This window comes from Culex pipiens, chromosome 2 (genome assembly GCF_016801865.2).
Source record: "Culex pipiens pallens isolate TS chromosome 2, TS_CPP_V2, whole genome shotgun sequence".
Lineage (NCBI taxonomy): Eukaryota > Metazoa > Arthropoda > Insecta > Diptera > Culicidae > Culex > Culex pipiens.
Window position 1 is genome coordinate 58887768 of NC_068938.1, and position 16680 is coordinate 58904447.

At 35.7% G+C, this 16680-nt stretch overlaps 1 protein-coding gene across 1 annotated transcript in view; it reads right to left on the reverse strand.

Moving 5' to 3' along the window:
- LOC120418639 (facilitated trehalose transporter Tret1-like) overlaps nucleotides 1-16680 on the reverse strand; it is an 88741-nt gene that overhangs the window by 59301 nt on the left and 12760 nt on the right. Inside the window, exon 2 of the mRNA XM_039581084.2 lies at nucleotides 9151-9299. Within this exon, the coding sequence (XP_039437018.1) occupies nucleotides 9151-9196 (46 nt within the window). The 5' untranslated portion in view covers nucleotides 9197-9299. The remainder of the gene's footprint in view (nucleotides 1-9150; nucleotides 9300-16680) is intronic.

Below are 16680 nucleotides of genomic sequence, written 5' to 3' on the forward strand. Positions count from 1 at the left end.
CATGTTCCACTAATCGCGGCCTTCCAGGCTATTTACCACGGCAGGCTCATCGGCCAACCGTGCCCAACGCGATTTTCGAAAATGATTTGACTTTCTGTCAAATTCAATTTCACCAAAAACTTGCTCTAACCGCTGAGCAAACTTCCGCACACAACCACAAATCTTTATTTCACCGATTCTTGTCCACTTGCCACACTCTACTTACGATGAAAACAAACTTGCCAAAACTTTCTTCCGACGACTTTCCTCACACACTTCCCTACTTTTCCACTTTCCTTGGCAGACGATTTCCCGCAGATTCTTTTAAATTGCAAATAAAAATGCAACTCCGTCACGGTCGCCAATGTGTGAGACCAGATTCCGTCCGGGAAATCGCCTGCCGAGGATGACCAGTGCGGACTGACATCCGATCTGGCCGAGTGTCACTCGAGGAAAGAGGACGAGAGCTGGACCTGCTTTGCCAGCTGTCACCGAACCGTTCGCGTGGCTGCGTCCATGCGCTGTCAGTGCTTGGCTGCGTCGAGCCCAGCGTACGAGGGGCTTATTTGACTACATCCAATGGAGTGCGTTCGCATTCACCGCAACAGGGTATATCACTCCACACAATGTGGGTAGTTTAAATGTCTATTTTTAACTTTAGTATCGCTTTTGGAGCCAGGTGAAATGGATTCCAACATAGCAAAAACAAGTTAAAAAGTTATCTATTTTTACAAATTTAAAAACTTTTCAGAAACTTCTTCATGAAACATTAAAAAACAGTTATATATAAAATACGTATTCCATGATTGGTACTTTCATCAAACAGTTATAGTTTTTCAGAATTTAATGGTCAAACACTATCATATCGTTCATGAAAAAATAAATAAAATTTCAAATAAAACATTATTATTTTTAGTAGGCTTTTTTAAAAACGCTGAACTTTAAGGTTTTTGATGTATTAATCAAATGGCATTTTCTAAGTTTTTTTTTTTCGAATAACAAATGTAACTTAACCCTATACTAAGCTCTTTTTCCAACAAAAACATTTATGTTTACATTATTTTATTTACAAGTCAACTTCAAAAACTATTTTTAAACAAAAAAATGATTCTTTTATTTAAGAATACTCTTCTTTATTTTTTTCTGATATTTTTTGATCGGTTCTACAACTTAAAATCTTTATCTATTGCTTGTTTTTAATAATTTCTAAATCACTTTAAGTTTTCCTTTGGGATTTTTTCCTTCCTTGATCTTAAATATAATCTTATTGAACACAAGCCAATCTGAAAAAAGCATCCTGGAAGAACATGGATTGAAGTATTACGAGAGGATTCTGTGAACAGGTCACATGTCTAAGAATTTAATGAGAAAAAGGATGCGTGGACATAACGTATGAAATAGTAGGAATTATATTATTTTTTGTTAAAAATCATATCAAAACCTTTCAAATTGCTACAAATTGCGTAAAACATAGTCTTGAACATAATCAAAATGACTGAATGATTTAAAAGAGGAAACTAATCAAAAACATATTTTTTTCAATGCATTTTCAGAATAAAACAAAAACTAGTTTTGGACAAATAATAGTATGTCCAAAAATCTACATGAAATGTTGGCATCCATAGAGAAAATAAAAATATTTGAAAATTCGGTACGTTAACAACGATTTGTTCTTACCGACTTTATAAATTGTTAAATTGTAAATTTATTTCCATAAAAAAAGTCTGAAAAAAAACGTTTATTTTCACATGTAACCGAAGTTTTCGCGAAATATTTTTTTTGAGTTTGAGATTTTTTAGTGATAAATAATGATAGTTTAAATTCTTTTGGCAAGGCGGCTATTTTTTTAAAATGTAATGATCCAAAAACATCAAAAATAGTAAAAAAATAACTTTCAGATAAAGATTGAATTTTAAACCCTAAAAAAATCCATATTGTTATTAATCTTGCATCCACCTAAAAGTGACTTTTTCTATAACCTTTCCCAGTATAAGCCGTAATCAAGCTGAAAAATCATTAGTTTTGTATAAAAATTAGAAAAATTTCATTAAAATTTAAAATTGAAACTTTGCAAATACTTTTTACCAGAAAAATAACAACATTTTACTTATGTTTGACATTTTGACAATGAAATCAAAATATTTGACACGTATGGATTTGTATTCTACTGAAAAAAGTATCATAATTTCAAAACATCTTTGATACAAATGTATCAGTAATTTTAAAAGGAAGAAAAATAAACTCAAATCTATATTTTCAAAAAAATATATTTTAATTTATTTTCAAAGATTTACTATTAATAAAAAAAATAATAAAAATGTTAACTTCATCCTAAATAATGAAACGAAAATATTGTGTCTTTGAATTTAAAAAAAAAATTCTTACATAATATGTGTAAATGACGTATTCAGAATGCACAATTTTGAAGTAGAATTAGGTTTTTTAGGATAACATAAAAACATTATTTTGAAAATTTATAAACAACTTTACAAGGGCTAAAAATATTATGAGCTCGAATAAATTACCCAATGTAAACACAGTTTTTATTAGAACTACATTTTTGTTAAAAAATAAAAGAATTCTTCAAGAGAAATTCATGAAAATTTTGACTAAACCAATGGCATTATGCTGGTTTGTCAGTCAAATACTTCAAGAAGAAGTTTCATAAAAATTTGAAATGTTTATAAAGTTAGTTAACTATAATTAGGACCATCCATAAACCACGTCGACACCATGGGCTAAGGGAACTAAGGGAAGGGGGGGGGGGAGGGCAGTTTGAGATTTCAAAAAAGTGTCTACGTGGTTTATGGATAGTCCCTTAAGAAAATGTTGTTGAATAACATTATTTTGATATTTTGAAAGTGTCATAATTTTCTTTGGATTCCTTTGAGAATTTTATACTAATAGAAGGTAACATTAGTTTATAAGTAATATATATTTTGTGTCTTTGATATATAAGTTAAATTATTTTCAGTGGATCAAATTTCATGTAACATGTGATAGCTTTTGAATCGTGCTTCGAATTTAGTTTCAAATGCAACATGAATCGATAATTTAAAAAAAAAACTAGTTTTAACGAACTGCAGGCAAAATTGTGACTTTTTAACAGTATAATCTCAAAATTTATATTTATGTAGAAAAAACTTTTTTTCAAAAACAGTTTGTGGCCTACCCAGTACATGTCTTGAGAAAAAAATTAACAGTTTAAAAATATTCCAAACAAATTTAAATCTTATCAATGTAACCCTGGTTTACGGTACTTTATTGTATTTTCATGAAAACAATTTTATTATGATAAGACAACTAAAAATGTCTGAACTGTATAAAATTATTGTCGGGATAAACAAATGGTGCTAGATTGATTCTACAATCATAAGGAAATTATTATCTTAATGATTTAAAAACAGTACAAAAAATATTTGCTTGATAAATATTCGTAATTTCTGTTTAAACAGTTCAATAGTTTGAAAATTAAAGTAATTTTGAATTTTAAATTAGTTTTACCTTTTTTCACGACTAATATTGGGAAAAAGTGAATAAAATTGAGTAAATGTTATTTGTTCAATTCTGTGTTAACTTTTCGAACGTGAACAAGTGAGAGCAAGTGGGATAGACTGTTTGATTACATCTACAGATTTGCCCTAATGACAAGTTAATACGGAATTATTAAAAAAAAAAGTGCACACTGCACATTTTTACCAAAAACAAAAATGCAAAAACAGCGTAGATTTTTTAATTTAACTGTAATGTATCTGCACTGGTCAGTACATCTTAAGAACATTACAACTATGCGCAATGTACCGGCTCATAGACCAGCTTCCACCCGACCACTCTTCCATCCTACCAGCCGTCACCGACATCCACCACTACCAGCGACCAGGTGTCCACCACAGCCAGCCCGGCAGCAGCCGCCGCCACGAACCGCACACGATCAGTTTCACTTTCCACCGCCGCCGGCCACGCCGGGTACGCAATCCCTATACCTGTGCGAAACCCCCCGCCCTCCCTCCCTCCAACCATTCCCCTTCTTTCTCATCACTCTCCCTTCTTCCACCTACTTCTACTCTGCTCTATCTCGCCCCGCGGTTTCTCTCACTCTCCACTCACTGCTTCCCTACTTCCCACCTTTAACAACCCCTTTCCATTTCATCTTCCTCGCTCCGTCCACTTCCCCCTTCCTCACGCGTCTCTCTTTGCATGCTTCTTCTTACCCTCTTCTTTGCCGATCTTCGCCGTTCGCAGATCGCGAACCAGTTTTTGTCCAAGTCTTTGGAACATTGCAAGGTGTTTTTGTTTAAAGTTATTTTTAGTTTTGTTTAACTTCTGTGATTTGGTCTTACAGAAGTTATTTAAAACAACTGAACAAACTTTCAATTATGTTGCACAGTTGTTTTTAAAACAAATAACTAACTGCAGTTCAACAAGTTCGGTATTTCTACTGTCAAAACTGACATAAAACGCATTTCTGCTCTCAAAAAAATTGTTATTATTATTGTTTTTTGTTGCGATCAATCTCAAACCACGCCTGTGTTTACTCTACTCTTTTGCTAGCTTCTACTTCTACTTTGGTTCGATTGCATCTTCTTCGTGATCCTCTTCGGCTTCTTCTTCCAATCGTAGAAGGCAGTGAGTTATATATGTGCGTGTCGGTCGGTGGAGCCGTGGCTCTTGGTCCACGGATTGCGTAACAACCACAAGCATGCTGCCGCCGTGCGCCTTAAATGGTAGTTGTTTTAGGTCATCATGTCACACACTCCACACCACCAACACCGCAAAACTAGTTACTGCGGGGGGTGGGTGGTGTGGCGGCACTATGATCAAGAGAGCGACAAGAGAAAGAGTAAGAAAACACATGGTTTGGAGAAGTTGCGGAGAGAGCACGCGAGGGGTTGCCAGAAAGTTGGGGTGGTTGGTTGGTTGGAGAGGAGTCGTGATTTAGTGGTTTGCTGGAGTGGATTAATTCCCAGGTTTTACAAAATTAATCGAAGTTTAATCGCTTCGAAATATATAAGACGGAACAGGGTGATTCAAACGAAATAATTAATTTGTTTGAAAATCTCCATTGAATCCAAAATATGAACGAGATGTGAAATGATTACAACAAAGCTGAACTTTTTATCGTCTCACTAAAAATAAAGATCATGGAAACTAAAATTTTCATCCTACAACATAGGGCTCAGAAGAAAACTCTGCCAAATTATATTAGTAATAAAGAGCCTAAATACGAGAGAATAAAACTTTCACTAACATCAAAGCATAATTATGTTCTAGTGTTTTAAAAAAGGTTCTATTTTGAAATAAATAAAAAACATGTTACTTAATCAAACTTATGGTGGTTGATGCATTCTTCACATTCATATAGTTTTTTTTGTAAAATAAAAATTTCCGATAGGAGGTCAAATTAAGAAGTAATTTTTTTGATTGATTTAACAGCCTTTTCTCTGTAGGGTGAGGAAGGCTAAACAATCACTTGTTCCCAAATTATTAGAACAACATAAAACTGAAAAATAAATATCGTTCAATTTAACAAAACTCGGAGCAACATGAATTTGACATTCCCAGCTTTTCCTAGCAAATATAAAATTACCTAAATTACATTATATAATATTTTACAACAATTTCAATTGAATAATAAAATCAATTGTTACACGAATCTAAAGAAGCGTCGTTCAAATTTATTATACATGTGTTATTAAGTGTCTCTTCGTTAATTTGAATTCATGTTGTAGAAATTGTATGAACAAATCTTTACTTTACTGAAACCATATGCAAATGGTAATTCTCGAGCGTCCAATTTCCCGTCCTAGGAAAAATATTCCAGAGAATTCCCGGGATTTCCCGGAAAAAATATTTCCCGTTTCTTTCTTGAAAAAACTTGTTCTGGAATAAGTTATTTGCCATGAAAAGCATTGTTTCTGCATGATATGTTTTTTATTTTAACTTAATGGTCACTGATACAAATTTAAAACAATTTTATGCTTGTGGAGCATAGATTTTCATGTCCAAGGACTTTAATTCAAAAAATACTTATCAGCAAAAAATACTTGTATTATTTTATTTTGATTTGGTACGATTTGAAAAACAGCATAAAAAATAAAAAAATGTGTATATTATCTAAAAGTTGCATGATTTTTTACAAGCAACCAAGCCATTAATTGATCCTCACACTCATTTGACCATTAGAGTTGCTGTTCTATACAATTTTGTTGCAAAATATTAATCAGAAACAGAATCAGAATAATTTTCGTTAAATTTCAAATTTCCCGGGACTTCCCTGGATTTCCCGGGAAATTTGTTGAAAATTTACCGTTTCCCGGGAACTTTGTAATCCCGGGAAATAGGACGCTCTAGGTAGGTCCTTTCCTTACACTTAGATAAAAGTTTTATCCAAAATAATAGTCATGGCCTTCAAAAACTTTATAATCAACACTTAAGTGCTAATAACATTAATTAAGGTTGTCAGATCTTCAATATGTTCTTCTTACTGGGAACTTCTTATTTGAAAAAAAATGTATTGAACAAATATTAACCATCGAAAATAATAAAATTGATCGTTGAAGTTAAAAAATGGAAATTGACAGTAAGCACTCATAATTTCGATTCAGATCTTTAAAATATTTAAAGTTCAAGATTCATTTACAAAAATGCTAAGTTTTTACTGCCCAGTCTGAACGGTAATTTTTTTTTAAATATTTTTGATATGTTTTATAAACAAACTTTTAAATACATATGATGGCAATCATTATTCTTCCCAAAGATTTAATATCTAGATATTCGCGTAAATAATAGTTTTCTTCAATTTTTGTGGATTTCGATATTTTATTTGAAAAAAAAAAACAATGTTGATTTATAAAGTTGTCAGTGTTTTCTTTGTTTAATTTGTTTCAATGAAAAACTAAATTTAATATAACTGTTTTACCACTCACAATTAGCATAATTTTTGAATGTATATTTTTTCTAATATTTAATTTAAAAAAACAGTATTTTTTCCATTTGATACGAAAATTGTTTTAATCTTATAAGAAAGTTAAGTATCTCCAATTTATGAAAATCAATCTCAATCTTAACCTTTAAAAAACTATACTCATAATAATACGTGGAAAAAATATTTGCAAAGACTAGGAGTATTGTTTGAATTTTAAAATATTTTTTAATCATTTCTCGAATATCACTGGAACGCCCAACGCATGTCCAACTTACACGGACGCCCAAGCTTCACAAAAAAGGTGGAACGGTAACTTCAACTCGCTGGTTCTCGGGCATTACTCAATCAGTCGGGACGATTCTTGTTTCCAGGGATTTGTAAGAATGTCTAGATGATCCTAAAATTTTGCAGAACTTGATTTGAACAAATCTGTCATTTCTGCGACTGAAAACATCGTTTTAACTTTTTTTAAACGACCGCCTCCGCGGAATTTTCGGCGAATTTTTTTTTACACGCGAAAAAAAAGTTGGAACGATGTTTTCGGTCGCAGAAATTACAGATTTGTTCAAATCAAGTTCTGCAAAGTTCTAGAATAATCTAGACATCCTAACAAATCACTGGAAAGAAGAATCATCTTGATTGGTTGAGTTATTCCCGAGAACTATTGAGTTGAAGAAACCGTACCAACTTTTTTGGAGCCTTGGGTGTTGGAATGATATTTAACGTTTAACATTTTGAGATAATCAACATTTTTGGTCTTTTTAGAAAGGTCTTTCAAATACATTTCTTAAAAGGACATTTTACGAGAGATTTGATGACCTTACCTCGGTTTGAAGGCAAGAACTCCATGAAAACTTTCGGAAATTTCCAGTTTCAGACTTTGGAAACTAAATTGAATTTGGTTACTTTGCGTTTTCAACTTATGTTATTTTGCATGATTTATTTGAAAATGGGTCTAATCTCCTTTTTTTGTTTGAAACATAATATTATTACAAATGTGTGTACAATGCCTTAGTTGTAGCTTAGACCCCCATGGATTTTTTGCGTATGCTATTTAAAAAAGAAAACAAATATAGTTATTCTCAAGATCCATTAAGATATAATAGCTTGATGTTTTAAATTGAAAATACATTAAACATTTCTGCAACATTTTCATTACATCAAAAACAATGTTCAAAAATAAATAAAACAATGCAATTAAACATTCAACTAAAAAATAATAATTTGAAATTTCTAGCCCAACTATCAAAATTTGATAGCTAAAAGAGTTTCAGGTAAACGGAACTACAGTCCAGACTCGATTGTCCGAAGGTATTGGAAAAAAAATCACTTCAAATAATCGAATCACAATAAACAAAATATTTGTTGTCTTATTTTCATTGTCGAGCTTAAGTATAACCCCTAAACTACGCTGAAGTGATTTAGAATTTTTAAATCCAAGATAGTGGAAATATTGAAAAAATGCATTTTTAGATTTAGCCTTTCAAATTTGAGTAAAATGGGGTCGCAGAATTCGAATTTTATGTACAAAAGCAAGAAAATAAAAAAAAATATTTTTTTTTCATGATTGGATTATCCGAAGTCTAATACAAACCTTCGGAGAATGTAAACTTCGGATAATCGAGCCTAGACTGTAGTATATTGACGATACATTTTTCAGAGTTGTTGCTGACCGAAATCAGATTTTTGGTCAAATTTGGTGAAAGAATCGAATGCTGGGTCCTCTTGTTTTAAGTTTTTAAGAAATTTATTGTGATCAAAAAATTTTGAACAATTATCGTCACAAAGTTCCAAAAACCTGCAAATCTCGACCCTACCCTTGGCAACTCTGGCCCGTCCGAAATCGTCTCTGTTTTGGTCAGACGTCGTCACAGTGCGTGGGCTCGTTTGCTCACGCTCACTCACGCTCGCTCAAAAAAACCCACACGCACGCTCGCTTGCTCGTGCTGCACGCGCTCTCTTCTAGCCTTAGAGGCGATATCTTGTCTACCGTGGTGGGTGCACTTTTTGGATTTTAGCCTAGACCCGTCCACCCTCTCTCTTTTTTCAAGCTGTGTTGTTCTCGTGTGACTTTGCCTCTCTCTTTTTTTCTGTTTTCGCGAACCGTCAGAACTTCGCTCACGTAAAGTGTGCGATTTGCGGGGTGCTCTCATCGGTGATAATTAGCGAGTATCGAGAGGGAAAATAAGCGAGATTTTCTGTTTGTTTGTTTTGTTTATCGGTTTACTTAACTTAAGGCTACTTACCACATATCGTTGCAAAGTACTGATTTCTAATGCCTTTCGACAACATTGGGGAGAACTGGCCGGTTCTTCACGTGCTGGAAGTCGACGACGACGCGGTGGTCGCGATTCGGGTAAGGGTACTTTTCGAGCAGTGGCCAGGGCATCAACAGCTGAAAGTACACACGGACTCACAGTTTCAGCACAAAACAGTTCACGAAAAATACGGTGTATGTGAGTTAAAAACCAGTTTAACAACCAGCAACAACAACAACAACAACAGCAAAAATTCACGCAGAGACACCGCGAAAACAAGTCACAAGCCACGAGTTTCGAGTTCGAAACCAGCTCGCCGTCCGAAATTTTTATTGAGCAAAACTCGTCGTCGTCGCCGCGATTTCACTTTCACTCGCCGCGTCCGTATTCGACCAACGCCGCTGAACAACTGCGACGAGCGCTCCGAGCATGTCCATCGACAGTTTATGGATGAATATTTCGAGCTCGCCGTCGTCGTCGTCGTAGTTGGCGGCGCGCGTGTTGTTGTTCCTCCTCTCTCACACTCTCGCGCTTCTTAGCCGGCTCAGCAGCAGCAGCCTCGCAGACTCTGGCTCAACTGGCTGGTTGAGGAACAAGACGCGGAGGAGAAGCAGGAGGAAAATTTGTGTGTGCTTTTTTTTACTCTCTTGCCTTACACACTTCTTGTTTGTGCCAAACAAAAGCGAAAAGGCCGTCGCAGTCAGTACTGCTGCTGAGGTTGTTCCTATTTTTGTTGGTTTGTTTTTGGTTGGTGATGGGAGGTTCGTTTTTTTTTCGTGCACGTCTTTTGGGTGTTCTCTGGAGTTGATTATACAAATGTGGAAATTATTTTTTTAACTTGTTTGAATTTCTGAATAATTATCTTACATAACACATAACCATTCAGATAAACAGATTTAGCTTCTGCAGATTTTTTTATATCTAACAATAATGTTCGTTGTAATACTGAGCATGTCTATAACATTAACCACCTACATCTTTTCAATCAAATTTAAAATTAAGGCTTAATATTTGATATAAGGTTTTTCGTAGTTGTGAACCCCTCCAACTTGACCAAAACCGAAGAACAAAAACTATGAATAAAATGTATGATGTTGTAAATCAGGATTGCTCAACCTTTTGACCTGATCTGATTTATCTGAAGCACGGGCCGGAAAAATGTTCAATAAATGTTGAAAAAAAAAACATTTTAATTAGGAATAAGGTTAAAAAAATCAATAAGATTTATACACTTTAATTCCAAAACAAGAATAACAAAGAAATGAAAAAAAAAATTATTTGATTTATTTTTATATAAATTAAATAAAAATTATTTATCAGGTTTAATTTCTTCCTGATTGCTCTTGTTTTACAATCATATGTTATATAGAAACTTGAGTTAGATAATTTTTTGTACGAAAAACTATTAGATAAAAAATGTATATTGTTGCATCCTGATTTCTTGAAAAATATTCGCTTTGATATTCATTCAATTAAATTTAAAAAAATATTTGTAAATACTCAATTCATAATTTCGTATTTTTTATATAACCTTATAGAATTTTGCAGTTCCTTAATATTGTGTTAATTTGAAAAGTGAAACATTTGTAGGTGTAATATTACCTCTTTAATGATGTCATTTCAATTTTGACAGAAAAATTATAAAAAGGCTAAAATAGTGGTAGATTTAAATATTTTTGGAGGTAAAATTTCATTTTTTTTTCGACATAAAGAATTCACTCATTCCCAGATGATTTATATTATTATGGTTTTTTAACTGAGTAAAGTTAATTTTAAAGTTATTGGATATTTAAAAAAAAAGATTTCAAACCGAAAGAAAATATAATCTTATCTAATCTAATCTACTCGAACACAAGCGCAGCCAGTCCGAAGAAAGCATCCTGGAAGAACTTTTGGTTAGATTACGCCCCAAGTCCTTTCTTGTCAATATTAACATACATCCGAGCAACCCCGAACATGTATTACAAGAATTAAAGCGGCCAGGCCTACTGCGTTGCATTAACCGCAGAGACAGATTCTGAGAACCGAAAGAAAATATAAGAAATAAAAATGCAACGATGCAACGAACTCTATTTTAGATTTTTGGATGAATTTGCTAGCATTTGTAAATCCTTTTATCGAGCAAAATTATATTTTTAATTTTAAATGATTTTTTGTTTGGCAACCTTGCTTACTCATTCTTTAAAAAATGTCTGTTTTAATAAATTTAAATTAAAGATTATTCTTTAAATTTGTAGCAAACAATCCATGTTTTTGAAAATATATTTCACATGTTTACGAAATAGGCAATTTTGTTTTCTGGTGTAAATTTTTAACATAAAAACTGATTCTGAACATAATTAATTTAGAATAATACAGAATTCTTATAAAAAAAATTTGAAATATATTTGGATAATTATTAAGTGTTTTTGGTAATTTTTATTTTTTAAATTTCAGAGAAATTATGATTACTCCTTAAGGTTTTTTTAATGTATTTTGTAAACCTTTCTTTTTTTATCACTTTTTTCAAAACATTTATTTAATTTTATTATGTTTTTTTTCCGTCTAGTGATAAAAAACTTTGAAAAAAAAACTGTATGCCTTGATGAAAAAAAAAAGATTCATTCAAACAATTTTATTCCAAATATAAGGTAAAATTTAGAAGGTGTATTTATTGGAAAAATTTAACCTATCCTTAATTAAGACTAAAAAAAGTAGCATTACAACAGAATACTGGCAAATTTAAACAGTTTAAGAGGGAAAATTTCAAAAAAAAAATCTCACATAAAAGATGTAGTGATGCTTAAATGTAATATTACCAAGATTTTTTTAAATGAGTAGTAAGCCATTGAAATATGAAGGTCAAGAATGTTATGTTCCTTGACACTAACTAAAGTCAAAAAAAGACTAAAAATATTTATTAAAAAAATATTTAAAACCATACGTTCAACATGACCTGTACAGTTGTCTTACAATCTCAAGTTTTCAAAAAAACAATTTTTTTTTAGTGAAACAACACTTCTTATGTATTTTTTTTTGTAATACTGTGCATCAAAATTTCACCAAAAATGCTTAAAATGGGTTTTAAATAATTTTAGGATGATTGCATATCAATTCCACTTAAAATTTCGAAGTTATTGTAAAAAAACTGCCCTTTGATCGAGCAGATTTGAAATTGCTTTGTGGAGGGATGACAACGAAAAATATCTGTATCGGCCTGATGATTGGAAAGCAAATTTCTGAGAATATACTGATACAGATAAAAAAATAATAATCTTATGCTTTGAAAAACTGTTTCAGACAAAAAAAAATCTTGATAAAAGCCGTTTTATTGTCAAAAATAGAAAAAAAATCTAACGATTCAATTTGTTCAAAAAACGTTACAGGTTTCACTGACGGTTGCTCAGTTACAGCCTCTGAAAAACGAAATTATCCTGTATACTTTAAAAGCCCAATTGTTAGATTTGAATTTCTTCAAATAAAATCGACAAAAGTTTTTTATCATAAGATGTGCTCTCCTTCAACGACCTGTTTCGATGGAATCTTGTTTTTGCTGTTTTTGATAACACTGCAGCGGCAGCAGCCGCCACAATTCACAAAACATCCGAGACATTCACCACGACCACGACAAAAAGAGACAGAGACAGACATACCGGCTGGAATAATCATCTCGTTATTATTTGGTATTTGTATGCGTCAGAAATATTCCAACCCTTGGGCCGATGCCCAACCGTCCAGCCTGCAGCTGATAATGGGTTTAAACACAGTCACGCACACTGAAATCTGCGGCAGACAGGTCTTGGGAGAGTTGGTGGTCATAAAGCTCGCAGCATCATTGTTATCCGAGCATTCGTTGGTGAAGGTTGTCTGAATCAACATGACTCGTCGCGTCCCGGCGCAAAACGCCGGCAATATTGCCCTACCTGCGGCTCAAGCAGGCAAAAAAGTGGGAATTTCCAAAAGGAAGGTTGAGGCCTCAACTGATGGCCAAAAACCGGGAATTTCCAAAAGGAAGGTGCTTTTGGAAGTGACATCGAACAGCAAAAAGACGAAAAAGAGCGACGGTACTGTACCGATGGATGAGGAGGAGGAGAACTCTTCGTCGCACGAGGAGCAGCTATTGAAGAACAACAAGTTCGCTGGACTGCCTGACGAGGACCAGGTAGCGGAAGCAAAGGAGAATGAAGTGAAACAGCGAAAGGAGAAACTGCCTCCTTTTTATGTGCGGCAATCAGCAGCAACGATCGACTTTCGAGCGGGGCTGGTTGAACTCATCAAGTCTGGGAAAGTCCAAGGCAACATTCGTCTGTGTCAGGACGGATTTAAAGTGCTGGTGCAATCCAGGCAGCACTATCAACTGGTCAAGGAATACTTGACCGAAAACGAGGCGGAGTACTTTACCCATGATGTCGCCATGGATAAGCCGTACAAAATCGTCGTCAGAGGTCTGTACGACATGCCAGTGGAGGAATTAGCTGCCGAGCTGAAAGTTTTGAAACTGGATGTGTTGGCCGTGCACAAAATGAGCCGACGCAACAAAGACATCAAGTACCGTGACCAGCTCTACCTGCTGCATTTGGCTAAGGGATCGACGACGCTTCCTGAGCTGAAGGCAATCCGAGCGGTTTTCAACATTATCGTGTCGTGGGAGCGATACCGACCAGTGCACCGTGACGTCACACAATGCTTCAACTGCCTGGGTTTCGGGCACGGAGGCAAGAACTGCCACCTGAAGCGTCGTTGCGCCAAATGTGGTACCGATGCGCACATCACATCCCAGTGCATCCAAGATTCGCTGGTGAAGTGCCTCAACTGCAACGGTGAGCACTCGTCAACCGACCGAAAGTGCCCCAAGAGAGCTGAGTTCGTGAAAATTCGGCAGCAAGCATCGACGAAGAATCAGCCTCAGCGTCGTAGAACTCCTCCAGCCCTGGTGGAGCAAAACTTTCCACCTCTTCAACCGCGACGCCAGGTCCCGAACTTGGCACCGTTGCCGTTGGATCCCAGGAAGAGAGCTGAGATGAATCAACCGCGGCCGGGTTCCAGCCAGGAGTCGAGACCGTCACCACCGGGCTTCAGCCAGGAGCCAAGACCAACCCAAGAACCAGCAGTTGAGGAAAATGGTAATGATCTTTACACCTCAACCGAACTTCTCAATATTTTTCAACAGATGTCCGCTGCACTGCGTGGATGCAAAACCAAGACCCAGCAGATTGAAGTGCTGACCTCGTTCGTCATCCAGTATGGATCGTAGGTCTCTCAAGCTGCTGAATTGGAACGCTTGCTCCATTAGGAGGAAGAATTTAGAGCTGGTGGATTTTCTTCGCGAGAAGGAGATCGACGTAGCTGCCATCACGGAAACTCATCTGAAGCCCGGTGAAAAAGTTTATCTGCAAAACTACAAGATCGCGACGCAGCTCGATAGGACCACCACTGGAGGAGGAGGTGTGCTTGTCGCTGTTCATCGTGATCTCAAGCCACGCCGGCTGCCACACTTCAAGCTGGACATCATCGAGGCCGTTGGTGTGGAAATTCCCACTTCGGTTGGCCCAGTACTCTTCATTGCTGCATACTGCCCACGTCAGGTGAATGCCAGAGATGGTTCAGCAGCAAAACTGAAGAGCGATATCCAGAAGCTGACACGGCGGAGCGCAAAGTACATCATCGCTGGTGACCTCAACGCGAAGCATGAAGTTTGGGGCAACAGCAGGAGGAATCGGAACGGAGTGATTCTGCACAACGATCTGCAAAACGGATACTACAACGTTGTGAGTCCGGATCGTCCAACGAGGGTGGCTCGGTCTGGGAATCACTCAATCATCGACTTCTTCATTACCAATATGGCTGAGAACGTGGCTCATCCTGAGGTGTTTGAAGAGTTGAGTTCTGATCACTATCCGGTGGTTGTGGAGGTTGGAGCTTCCGTTACTCCGCAGCGGCAACCAACCCGGAAAGATTACCACAACGTTGACTGGCAGCAGTTTCAGCAAGTGGTAGACAGCAACATCGACTATGATCAACACCCGGAAACTTCTGCTGATATTGATCGTTCGCTGGAGGTGATCCAGCAGGCTATCAACCAAGCAGAGGCTGCCAACGTTCGGGAGGTTCCTGTTAATTTTAAGGTAACTGATATTGACGTAGATACTAAACACTTGATTAGACTTAGGAATGTTTATAGGAGACAATATCAACGGACTGGGGACTATGACAAAAAGATTTCAGTGAACAATTTGAACAAAATCATACAAGACCGACTTGACAATATCAGAAATCAAGAATTTTCAAAACATGTAAGCCAGCTTGGGAATTATTCAAAACCATTTTGGAAACTTTCAAAAGTTCTTAAAAACAAACCAAAGCCTATTCCTCCTCTTATTGTTGAGGATTCTCCTTTGATTACATCCGAGGAAAAGGCAAATGCACTTGGGCTTCATTTTGTTAGTTCACATAATCTTGGCGCTTCTATGACCAGCCGTAAAGAAACATCAGTTGCCAATAGTATTTCAACAATCAATGACTCTACCTTTGAATTTCCTGCAGATTCCCATGTTTCTGGTGAGGAAGTCAAAGTTGCAGTTAAACAAATGAAAAATATGAAAGCTCCAGGCTTTGATAACATTTTTAATCTAGTGTTGAAAAAACAGAGTGATCAGTTCTTTCAACATCTAGCCAATATTTTCAATAAATGTTTGCAACTTGGTTACTTCCCCACCAATTGGAAACTGGGCAAAGTCATACCAATTTTGAAGCCTCAAAAAGATCCAACATCGCCAACAAGTTATCGTCCCATTAGTCTTTTGAGTAGTTTGTCCAAACTCTTTGAGAAGGTCATCTATTCAAGGCTTTTGGATTTTACCAACGATAATAATATAATTTTGAATGAGCAGTTTGGCTTCCGAAAGGGGCATAATACTGCTCATCAGCTTACGAGAGTAACTAAAATCATCAAGCAGAACAAGCTTGAGTCTAAATCAACTGCTATGGCTTTGTTGGATGTTGAGAAGGCATTTGACAATGTTTGGCATGATGGTTTGATACATAAACTGTATTTATACGGTTTTCCAATGTATCTTATCAAAATTATCCAGCACTATCTTTCGGAGAGATCGTTCAGGGTTTTTCTGAATGGGATTGCTTCTGGATTATTCAACATTGATGCTGGGGTTCCCCAAGGAAGTATTCTTGGCCCACTTCTGTACAATATTTTTACATCTGATTTGCCTACTCTTCCTGGTAGTGGTGTGTTGTCACTTTTTGCTGATGACACTGCCGTTATTTATAAGGGTAAAATAACCAGATATTTAGTTGGCCGTCTTCAGAAGGGTCTTGACGTTCTTTCCGAATACTTTGACGACTGGAAAATTCGCATAAATGCAGCCAAAACTCAAACCATCATTTTTCCACTTTCCAAATCGGCCCGATTTGTCCCAAAGGATGATGTTTTGATTAAAATGAATGATGTTTCAATACCCTGGTCAAAGGAAGTTGTCTATTTAGGTCTCATACTTGACTCGAAACTATTGTTTCGGCAGCATG